This window comes from Rhinoraja longicauda, chromosome 26 (assembly GCF_053455715.1).
Source record: "Rhinoraja longicauda isolate Sanriku21f chromosome 26, sRhiLon1.1, whole genome shotgun sequence".
Classification (NCBI taxonomy): domain Eukaryota; kingdom Metazoa; phylum Chordata; class Chondrichthyes; order Rajiformes; family Arhynchobatidae; genus Rhinoraja; species Rhinoraja longicauda.
In genome coordinates this window covers 24,421,911-24,434,178 of record NC_135978.1, presented here as the reverse complement: position 1 = coordinate 24,434,178, position 12,268 = coordinate 24,421,911, and the positions used below count along the sequence as shown (strand labels likewise).

Here is a 12,268-nt window from a genome sequence, read left to right as displayed (position 1 = left end):
AGTGCAGCCACTCCACTTTTTTCCAGCGAGCTGGATTCAATTTTGACCTCCAGTGCTGTCTGTGTGGAGTTCACCTTATCCTTTGACTGCATGGATTTTCCTTGGGCAGTCCAGCTTCCCGGCTCATATCTCAAAGACACGCTGGTTGTTGGGTTAATTGACTGCTGTACCGTGATCCTTGTGTCAGTGGCCGTTGAGTAGAGGGTCTTGTTTCAAGTACACAGAGTCCAGGTGAGAGCATATATAGGATATTATGTACAGGAGATGGAGTGATGGAGAATGGCAAGTGAGGGTGTGTTAAAGAATTAGTTACAAAGAAATAAGTAGGGTAATGGGATTGAGTGAAAGAACTGGCCTGGATTTGGTAGGTTGAATGGCCTCCTATGGAATATAAGATGAACTTTATCCTGACTTGGAAATACACTGTCATACCTTAAGCAAAAACATACAAATGGTGGGTCAGGCAGCATCTGAGGAGGGAATGGTCAGATAACATTTCAGTTCGATACCCTTCTTGAGACTGAAGAAGGGTCTATTTCTTCTAGACCTTCTGAATTCCTCCAGCCATTGTATGTTTTTGCTCAAGATTCCAAGACCTGAAATTTCTTGTGTGTCTACTGTCACTCCTTTGTGGGTGTAAGTCTTGGAACTCCCTCCCCAGTAACACTTTGGAAATATGTTTACTAGATAGACTGCATTGGTTAAAATGGGAGCTTACTATCGCTTTGATTGAAAGATAACACCGTGGAAACAAACTCCAGCCCACTGAGTCCACGCCAACCATCAACCACCCATTCACACTAAGAACATTATCCTACTTCCTCGTTCATTCCTTGGAAATTAGGAGCAATTTGCTGAGGCCAATTAACCTACAAACCTGCACACCTCTGAGATGTGGGAGAAAAACATTGTTGGCGTCAAATGAATATAAACACATTTTTGCCTGTCAACATACCTGGCTGATGTGAATTCTGCCATATTTTGTCTGACTATTCCTGTAATGTTTTGCTCTCTGAAATGCAATTTACACAAGCTTTGGTTGCTACCACTAAACAATTCTTGTTTGTTTACAGGAACACGCCTTTGAGAGCAGCCAGAAGTACAAGGAAGGGAAGTACATTATAGAACTTGCTCACATGATCAAAGACAATGGCTGGGAATGACGGAAGATGAAAGTGGAGCCGACTGCTGAGTTGTCAACTCTGAAGCAGGAGAAGTAGCTGAAGGCTTTGGTTGTCCGTGTATGGGGGGAGCTGGGCTGCTCGACTCCACCTGCCACATGCCCGCCTCTGCGTTTTTCTCTCTCTCATCATTATCCCCTCGTCTTTTCTGCTTCTCCTGTGGCCAAAAGTCTCTGGCCTTCCCTCTCCACCATAGAGCTGTCTGAGCGATCCCATCAAAGCTCGAGCGTTCTGCTTCCCGTTACGTTTTCCCCGATTTTAAGTTGAGAACCGTTTTTAGTGATTGCCTGAGCGCAGCCTACGCTGGGAAATGCAAGGAGGGGGAGGGAAGGGAGTTTGAGTGAAAGCAAGCGGAGAGTTCAGTCGAGGCCTTGTGCCTTAACAGCATCTGGAGCTTCAGTCCCATTCAGCTGATCCAACCCCAATGCCAGTCGGCTATTGGGAGTGCTCCTAAACCCCACCCCAGCTCCTAAACCCCACCCCAGCTCCCAAGTGTGGCGCACACTGCGGGAAATGCCTGCCCCTCCCAGAAAGAATGAAGTTGGTGCCCAAATGGCTTGAACCAAAGCATATCCTACCACCCCTGCTCCTCTCACTCCAGACTTGTGGTAGTAATGCTGCAATTGACTGGACTGACAAACTGGAATGGGTTGATTTGGGAGGGAGCAGAATGTCCACTTTCCCCACCCCACCCCCTAAGGATGGGTTGTTTTGGGACCAATGAGAGATGCTGGTTACTCAAAGAGTGCTCTTTAATGACATCAACGTTTATCTGGCAATGGGCAAGTCAGAATGAAAATGGCTAAAAATAAGCACTGTGTGCTGCCTGATTGAAAGGGAAGATGCCACGATGGCTTCAGGGGCAGCCTCTGCCGCTGCATTGCCCCATGGTAATTGTTTGTGTTTTTCCTTGCCCCCTCTCTACTGCCAACCTGTTCATTTGTCATCCGTTTGAGCTGTTGGTGCCTGTGTCTGGGGTGAGAGGCTGCCCATGGTTTGACCTCTCCAAGCTCCTAATTCAGTGTTGAGGTCATCTTCACCAATGCTTCGATTTCTGGAGGGAGGGAGTGCCTCGGCATTCTGTAGTTGACCATGCCTCTGCTGTAGACAAAGAGAGGAAAATACCTCAAAATAAAAGGAGAATGATCCTTCCTACCGAGGATTGTGCAAGAGAATGAGTCAATGCAATGCCCAAACCTGAGATTTCAGCTCTGACAAAATCTTAAATTCCAAAGATATCAACAGAGGGAGAAAATTAATCTCTCAGTGAGTAGTCGGTACAAAACTTGGCTCCTCCTGTGGACCTGCTGATGATTTTCAATAATAGTCACAACCTCTTGTGGGATATTGGGAGAAAAGGCCCCGTTAGAATAACTGAAATACCAGCATAACCAGTCCACATACTACTTGGTCTGTTGCTGCTATTCCAAAGGGCCACTTGAATTCTTCGTGTCCGTAGTTCATGCTCGGTTCTGGGAGTTAGCTCTCAGTAGAGATACTTGGAATGGAAGGGGTTGCAGCCAGTATGGATGAAGCTAATACCAGAATTTTGGGTGTTAAAATTTGGGACAGATTATGTGGGCAGGGTTGTAGTCCTGGTATTGCAGACGATTTAAGGAGTGATTTAATTGAGATGATTTAGTACGATAGATAGGTTAAACCTCTCCTCTACTGGAAGGTGTCCAGAGCAAGGAAGCACAACCTTGACATTGGAGCCAGGAAGGTCAGGGGTATTCCTTGCACATGGGTGGAATCTGGACTCGCTCAAAAACCTGCTGAGGCTGGAAGCTTTCATGGACTTTGGGGTTCATGGAACCAAGGTAGGTCAAAGGAGTTCAGATCAGCCATAATCTAATTGAATGGCAGAATAGGCATGAGGGGTTGAATGGCTTCTTCCTGTTTGTGTGTTTTTTCATAATGCAGGACTGATAATTGGTCCAAATGACATTTGTGTCAACACACTTTCCCCAGACTTCTTTAGGAATGAGTGTGAGAATGTCCTCATCCTGTTGATAACATGTTTTGTTTTGTCAGTAATTTGACCAATAGGCAAGTGTTGGGGAGCCATTTTCTGTCGTCATGGGGGCCTCTCTCCATTAAGTGACCTGCAGGTAATTTAATAGATCAGAAGGTCCCTCTAGTTGTCGATTCCTCGCGCTGGACTGCAGCAGATCCTGGATGCAGCAAAGTAGAAGCGGTGTCAACGGAGCAATTTGGTGTAGACAGCTTTACTGGGTAACGCTGTGGTATCTTTGGCTAGGCCAGGGTGACTGACCTCTTGGCCTTCCTGTGTAGCTGGTCACAGCACCCATTCATGTGTTGACCAAAGCTCCTCAGATCATGCACGTTGAATGAACCCTCAAAAGTCTGACCCATGAGAGAAAGTGTCACTGGACTGCGGTGAGTTTGGAACCAAATGGTACAAAATGGTTCCCCTCCCACTAAACTGAGTTGTGAACTGAAGTTCTTACCCACCCTTCACCTTGCCAAACCTAAGGTAGGTTTTGAGTGCCAAGTTCTCCTGTCAGCTGGGAGAACTTTGCACCAGTGCAGTGGCAAGTGTGCGAATTTTACACACTTGTCATGGGGCACAACCAGTATCATAGCGACAGCACGGGCGGGTATCAGGGCCTGCAGGACACCATTGAAATTGTCGGCCAAAGAGCCTCTTGTTTCCCAACCTAGGGGAGGGTCTAAAAGATGCTAAGACCCATAGTCCAAAGACCAAACCCGACTAAGTGTAGCCAATTAACTTGGTGATGTGGGTGTTTGCAGGGAGAGAGAAAGCAGAACTTTGCATAGCGTTTTAGTGGACATACTGTAACAACTTGCGGCTGACTTGCCATGCCTGTCTTCTCTGCCACGCACGTAAAACCACATGTCCCGAGCAACCCCTTGCAGCCGAAGTTGGGCGAGCCGCTGTCCCACCAGCAAGCACATTGGCCCATTTTTGTTTCCTTCTGGCCAACGTTGGCTTGTGATTGGACGCCGCCTTGTTCCTACCTTTTCCAACTCTGGCCCCCCATTGGCTGCCTGTGGCAAAAGCCGTCCCCTGATTGGCTGGAGGACATGCTCTCTGCTGAACCATCTCTTGTGTGATAAAGTGCTGTGCCCCTATTTAAACAAATTGCTAATATATATGCAGAACTTTCTTATATTGTGTACTCTTGTAAATATTCATATTTAAAAATGTTTTTATAATATATTCAGCAATGCCTGACCCATCCCTCGAGTTTTATTTCAAAATAAGGTTTTTGCATTCATTCTCAGTTGTGGCTCTGGTGGGGTGCATTAAAAAAAACGTGATCTCTGGTGTTTTCAGCAGTGGACAAATGCCATCGGCCACTTGGCTCGGTCGAATCGCCATCTCCTGGTCAAGCGTTGGAGTTTGGCTTCCGGGATCAAAAAAGTTGTTCTTGTCGAGAGAACCAGGTCAATCTGGGGCAGAGGTGTTCATATCAAGGATAGGCACAAAAAGCTGGAGTAACGGCGGGTCAGACAGAAAGGAATAGGTGATGTTTCGGGTCGAGACCCTTCTTCAAGGACCCTACCATGGATGGAGCAGGGCGACCACGTGAAGGGTGGGGTTCGACTGCACCTAGATTTACGGTCGTCCCCGCGCGGAGCCTCTTCCAAGGCCTCGGAGGAAGGGCCATCAGTACTCTTGCGGGCGAATGATCTGAAGCCTTCGCTCGGCTCACCATGCCTAGCCCATCTACCCTTCGCAAAACGTCCCTAGCTTTTTGCAGCCAGCGAGGCACCTTGTGCTGTCACAATAACAGGAGCAGGCTACCATAAACATCAATGGAACGGCGATAAAAGGTGGCAGCGTAGATGGTGGAGTTGCTGCCTCAATGCTAGGGACCCGGGTTTGATCCTGGACTTTGCACTTTCACCATGTGACCCCGTGTGTTTTCTCGTACGGATTTGTGAGCTAATTGGCATGTTTTAAACGCTCCTAATGCGCAATAACTGGATGCAAAGTGGGATAACGTAGAACTGGTGATGGTCGATGGTCGGCGTGGACTCGGGCCTGCTTTCACGCTCTATCTCTCAACTGAACGAAATATTTACAGACACTGGATTACTGTCCAAGAGATCCGAGCAGGGTCCTCGTTTGACGTCCCATCTGATAGGTGGCACCTGCAGCGTTGCGGATGCCACTGTCTACACTCCGGAGGGCCTTGATTATCGACCTCTTCCCAGTCTCGAGCAGAGCGGGGAGACTAAACCTGCTGTTTGTGTTCTCTTTTGGCACCAACTATTTTCTTTGACGCATTATCTTGGCGCTTTTGTTCACATCAGGTGTTAGTCGCTGATTCTGGAACATTTATTTTTTGGCAACAGAACCAACGGTTTGACGTGTGCGCGGATTAAATGGGTGGGACCTCTGTCAAAAGACAACCCCTCCCGCGGGGTGGCGAACGCCGTGACCGCTCGCACTGCGCTACTGAACCTGTGCCAGTGTGTTGCGCTGTCCAAATCATCTCACACCCCTTCGCCTTGCACCCCCCCCCCCCCCCCACACTTATTTTAATGTTTTAATCCCTTTTGACAATTCTGCTCCATCAATAAAATAAACCATCGTCTTCAAATATTCGATTGCATTTTTTCCATAATTTGGAATTCTCTCGCTATAAAACATGCCCATGGAAATAAGATTCCTTTGATGAATGAACTTTTGTAAAATAATTTAGAATAGTATCAAATCTCTGCAACCATCCCTCAGATGAACTAGTTCCTTAGTAGCCCATGATTCTTGGAATCGCTTTCAAGAAAATTATCTTTATAAATTTCTTCCAAAAAGTAAATTGATTTTATATATTTATAATAAACGCATGAGGAAATTGATCTCTGCCAGGGCAGTGTGTTTGAATCCCGGTGAATTATTTCAAACTCGGTCCACTCCAGACCGCGGGAGGTCTCCGCTCAGCGTTCAGCTGTTTAACACAGAATGCGATTATTGTAAAGAGGTGAAAGCCGTCGTCGTTTAGGCTGGATATGGGGGATGGGCGGCGAAGTATACAAACACTTTGTGGTATCTCCCCTGCACCCGGCGATCTGCGTTTCCTTTCCCCGGCGTTTGTCTCCAGTGTATTTCCCAGCAGTCGACCAACAGCACAAATCTTCGTGTCCGCGTGGTTTCTCTATCCGGGAACGTGTTGCTGTTCCTCCTTTGTATTTCATTGGGTCCTGTCCTGTGACCCAGTTAATGCGATTAACTTTGTTAAAGAAGGTCTTCTGCAGACGCTAGTCTGTTGCCTATCTCGACAGCACAGGAAGATCCCATGGTAAAAGAGGAAGTTAGTTTGAACTAAATGGATCAAAAATTACCTCCTTCCATTAGTGCCTCCCCATACACACATAGTCCCAGCATCAGCATTGTTAACTCTATAACTACCCACTTTGTAAGTTTAAAACCGCCCTAATTGTGACCTTGCTGCTCTTCTCACCTCCCAAAGCCAGGGACTACTTGCTACCTGGGCGCACCGAATCTGGGAAGGGCGACTTGACACACATTGTCCAACCAGAGAGTTCCTTATCTCGGCACTGCCCTTCTGAGGCAGGGATATCAATGCCATCAATCAGTTGGTTTACCTCCCCCGCCCCCCAGTGCCAGGGGAGTTGCAAGGTCCTGGAAATTGGTTGCTTCAGCAACCTTGTAGAATCATAGAGCACATTTGGTTTGTTGTATCCTACTGAATCCAAATATTCTCATTGGACCTCCCCTGGAGCAAATTCCAAATTGGACCTCACTGCATAATATTTTCATCTCCTCCTGCCTGCCTCTGAATTCATTAATGGTTATATCAAGTCCAAACGTCTTTGTTTCCCACTCTCCATCATGGGTTCTGACTTGTGCTGGGAACCATTATGCCTGTTCCAGCAACCCACCGTCCTCCTAACTATGCCCCGGGACTTTGGTGTGACTGCGCACTCTCCATGCAGGCAAGAAATAGTGGTTCTTTGGCCCTTGGAGACCTGGCAGCTAGAACCTAACCTCTTTTAACAACCTTCTAATCAAGGATTTTGACCTGAAATGTTGAATATCCATTCCCTCCACATGCTGTCTGACCTGAGTTACTCCAGTACTTTATGTTTTAACCAAAATCCCAGCATTTGCAATTCATTGTGTCTCTAGTTTCAAAATCTACCACACATGTACTTTTTAGCATAATTCACTGTCTGCTGAACAGCATCAGGAACCTTGCTTGATTATTTCTGTTTTCAATTTTATACTTGAAGGGGACAAGACACTTATAGGAACTGTACACAGGATGGGATAAAAGGCTGCTGTAGTTCAATTTTAATTTGCCTTTGTTGATGGCAGAGTTCAGGACAGATCTGTAGACCTGGCATACTCTTAAATTGTAGAAGATCAAGGGCTGATCTGATGGAAATGTTCAAAGGAAGTGGGAAGATAGAATCTGTGCAGGGAAATGGACAGGCAAGTTTTGGGCCGACCCTTCTTCTGACTGGACGTAAGGAACTCCAGTTACTGGAATCTTGAGCAAAACACCAAGTGTTGGAGGAACTCAGCAGGTCAAGCGGCATCCGTGGAGGGAACATTTGGTAAGTCTGATGAAGGGTCCTGACGTAGAAACATAGAAAATAGGTGCAGGAGGAGGCCATTTGGCCCTTTGAGCCAGCACCTCCATTCATTGTGATCATGGCTGATCATCCACAATCAGTAACCTGTGCCTGTCTTCTCCCCATATCCCTTGATTCCACTAGCCCCTGGAGCTCTATCTAACTCTCTTTTAAATTCATCCAGTAATTTGGCCTCCACTGCCTTCTGTGGCAGAGAATTCCACGAATTCACAACTCTTTTGGTGAAAACGTTTTTTTCTCGCCTCAGTTCTAAATGGCCTCCCCTTTATCCTTAGACTGTGGCCCCTGGTTCTGGACTCCCCCCAACATTGGGAACGTTTTTCCTGCATCTAGCTTGTCTAGTCCTTTCATAATTTTACACGCCTCTGGAAGATCCCCTCTCATCCTTCTAAACTCCAGTGAATACCTGAAACGTTTCCTGTCCATTCCTTCCACAAATGTTAATTTGCTAGTTGAATTGTTGAAGTACCCCCCCCAATTCTTGTTGGTTTTATTAGTGGCCATCTTAGACAAGATAACCCCAGGTCTTGGTCTGACCACAATTGGAAACATCAGCCCTATACTCTTACTACTGAACCATGTAATAAAAATCTCTCATGGGTCAGAGAGAAATGAGCTCTGTCTGATTGGTCCTTCCTGCTCTCTTTTGTTGGCATCTTGTTCATCACTTTTTTTACACTTTTGATAGTGCCTCTTTTTTTGTCACATGGATGACGAAAATGTAAACAACTAAGTCTGAAGTCAAAGCATTCTTGGACACTGAAGGATCACGGGTGTAAGGAGTCAGGTGGAACACAGGACAAGTTGGGGGTCAACTGTGATTTGGTAGAAGGACAAGCTCAATGGCTGACTCCTATGGCTTATTTTAACAACACTGGCAGTTTTGGGGTAGGGTATCCTTAACTTAACATCACAGAGTACCGAGCATGAAGTAAGAATGACCAGGGGTGATGTGGACATAGAAAAGAGATCTCAGGCAGTCGTGATGAATGTTTGGCATGGAGACTGTGATAAATTGAATAACCAATATCTGTTTCTAAAAACTGAATCTTATCTTCGGGATTTGTTACAAATTCTGTCAGCGTCTGTGGAAAAAATCAATGTGAAAGACCAAAAATAGCTCTGAGGCATCAGATGTCGTCAGGATTCTCTGTAGGATGAAGTGATTACTGCTCAAATATCCACATCTCTCTGCCGGATGAGACATTAAAGCAAGGTCCTATAGATCTTCTCATGTGGACAAAAAAACCCATCCCCGCACTCTTTTAGCAAGGAGATTATGATCAAGTCCAGTCCGCAGACAGACGCAGGATTTAAGGTGACAATCCCGTACAGTAACAGCAACTCTGCATTTTCAGGAAATGTAATTGATGGTACATTACTGAGGGGATGCTGCTCTGTCAGGTATAAGGTCTCTGGAGCAGTACTGACGGAGTGCTGCCCTGTCAGAGGTATAGTCACTGGTGTGTTACTGAGGGAGTGCTCCCCGGCTATAATCAGCAGACGATATCCTTGGCCAACCTTTTAAAGAACGGGCCTTTCATGGGGATTTGTCGCAGCAATGGGGTAAAAAGCACATGGTGTTTTAATTTACTTTTACTTTTTGGGTGAATTTTCTGGCTAAATCACCTCAATATTATTGAAACATCAGAGATGTCCTGTAAATCTTGGCAGCACCCCACTGGGAGTGGTATTTCACCACAGGTTGGGAACCATCCATCCAAATTGACCCTCCCAATTGACCGTCCATTGAGGAAGTGCTACACTGTCAGCGATTTTGTCTTTCAAATGTCACGTTAACTCGAGACTCCCTGGTCAACATAAATACCCTATGCTCGCGTTTTCACAAAGCAAAGTAGAATTTGGCCTAAGGGCGGGCACCTATTCATTCATACCTTTAAAACTAGATGAGCAGTGAACCGAATGAGTGAGCTTGTATAAAATCATGTACACTCCCTGGTTCATCACACATATTGACCTCCCCACCATCGAAGGGATCAACAGGAAGTGCTGCCTCAAAAAGGCAGCTAATATTGTCAAAGACCCACACCACTCTGGCTACGCTCTCATCTCGCTGCTACCATCAGGGGCCACAGTTTAAGAATAAGGGGTAGGCCATTTAGAACGGAGATGAGGAAGAACTTTTTCAGTCAGAGAGTGGTGAAGGTGTGGAATTCTCTGCCTCAGAAGGCAGTGGAGGCCAGTTCGTTGGATGCTTTCAAGAAAGAGCTGGATAGAGCTCTTATGGATAGCGGAGTGAGGGGGTATGGGGAGAAGGCAGGAACGGGGTACTGATTGAGAGTGATCAGCCATGATCGCATTGAATGGCGGTGCTGGCTCGAAGGGCTGAATGGCCTACTCCTGCACCTATTGTCTATTGTCTATTGAACAGGATAGAGGAGCCTAAGAACTGTTAACTCCAGATTCAAGAACAGCTTCCTCCCATCATCAATCAGGCTCTTGAACCATCCTGCTCAAACCTCTATAACTTTACGCCAACACTGGACTGCAATGGATTTTACGACTAAGGCTGCACTACGTACCTTTGAACTATTATGGTCTGGTTTACCAAGAGTAACTGATAATTTATTACATGTTTATTTGTTGTATTGTCACATTCCCATAATGTTCCCATATAGCTGCAGCAAATAAAAACTGCAGCTATACAGACAATAGGTGCAAGAGTAGGCCATTCGGCCCTTCGAGCCAGCACCACCATTCAATGTAATCATGGTTGATCATTCTCAATCAGTACCCCATTCCTGCCTTCTCCCCATACCATCTGACTCTGCTATCCTTAAGAGCTCTAACAAGCTCTCTCTTGAATGCATTCAGAGAATTGGCCTCCACTGCCTTCTGAGGCAGAGAATTCCACAGATTTACAACTCTCTGACTGAAAAAGTTTTTCCTCATCTCCGTTCTAAATGGCCTACCCCTTACTCTTAAACTGCGGCCCCTGGTTCTGGACTCCCCCAACATTGGGAACATGTTTCCTGCCTCTAACGTGTCCAACCCCTTAATAATCTTATATGTTTCGATAAGATCCCCTCTCATCCTTCTAAATTCCAGTGTATACAAGCCTAGCCGCTCCAGTCTTTCAACATAGGACAGTCCCACCATTCTGGGAATTAATCTAGTAAACCTACACTGCACGCCCTCAACAGCAAGAATACCCTTCCTCAAATTTGGAGACCAAAACTACACACAGTACTCCAGGTGCAGTCTCACTTGGGCCCTGTACAACTGCAGAAGGACCTCTTTGCTCCTATACTCAACTCCTCTTGTTATGAAGGCCAACATTCCATTGGCTTTCTTCACTGCCTGCTGTACCTGCATGCTTCCTTTCAGTGACTGATGCACTAGGACACCCCGATCTTGTTGTACGTCCCCTTTTCCTAACTTGACACCATTCAGATAATAATCTGCCTTCCCAGTGGATATGACGATAAAATGCTCTTGAAATAATTGCTTCAACTGCTGAACATGAGCAATAGAGGGCTCTGGTCGCTGGGCTTATCCAGTTACTGTTCATGCCAGATCCTGACTCTCGGGTCTGCCTTCCCACAAATCATCAGTTTGTGTAACCTTGCCATATATGAATTATTGTTTGAAGCTTCCCAAACTGCAAAGCTTTAAGTGGCCGATCACTGAGTTGCAGGTTTCATTCAGCTTTAGCCCGGTGATCCTCACTTAGAAAAACATTTTTCCTGTTTCCCAGGAAGACTAGAAACAGTACTAAACCTGCATCCAGGAAAAATAATGAGTTTCTACCACAAGATCCATCCTCAATTGATTTTTATTTTGCGATGTCTCTCTGACTTGGTAACAAGTGTGGACTGCACATTGTTACTGCCTGAAGCACCCGTTACTCAGTTCATTCCCCTGGAGACACCACACATTGGCAGAGTCAACACCATAGAGAAAGCTTGTGTCACTTAAGGACATAAGAAACAGGAGCAGATGTAGCGTAGGCCATTCCTCACCTCAAGCCTGCTCTGACATTCATGGCTGTTCTGATATTGGCCTCAGCTCCCCTTTGCAGACTATTGCTCATTTGACTCCTTGATTGCCTCTCCTGCCCCATCTTTGATTTTTAAAAAGTGTCTATATGTATTCAATGAGTCTCCAAAGCTTTCTGGTCATAACCCATTGAGCATGGACATTTCTCCTTACCACCTTAAATGAGTGACCACTTTTATTCTTAAACAGGGTTATTATTGTCATCGGTACCAAGATACAGTGAAAAGCTTTGTTTGTGTGCAACCCAGTCAAATCATATCGTACACAAATCAAGTACAATTAAGCTGTGCACAAGTACAGCAGATAGTGCAAAGTGAAGAACACCAATGCAATATATAGTGTTGCAGCATTATAGCATTACTGTTAGACAAAGTGCAAGGTCCACAATAGGTAGGTTGGAAGATCTGGATTGCAGCTTAGTTTATGAGAGGACTGTTCAGTATTCTGATAAAAGA

At 45.8% G+C, this 12,268-nt stretch overlaps 1 protein-coding gene across 4 annotated transcripts in view; it reads left to right on the top strand.

The window, feature by feature from the left end:
* The window catches only part of ypel2a (yippee-like 2a), a 35,204-nt gene extending 29,528 nt beyond the window's left edge, over positions 1-5,676 (top strand). For all 4 annotated transcript variants that reach the window (XM_078422208.1, XM_078422205.1, XM_078422207.1 and 1 more), the window contains one exon: positions 1,074-5,676. In XM_078422208.1, coding sequence (XP_078278334.1) covers positions 1,074-1,163 — 90 coding nt within the window. In that variant the 3' untranslated portion in view covers positions 1,164-5,676. The remainder of the gene's footprint in view (positions 1-1,073) is intronic.
* The last annotated feature ends 6,592 nt before the right edge of the window (positions 5,677-12,268 follow it).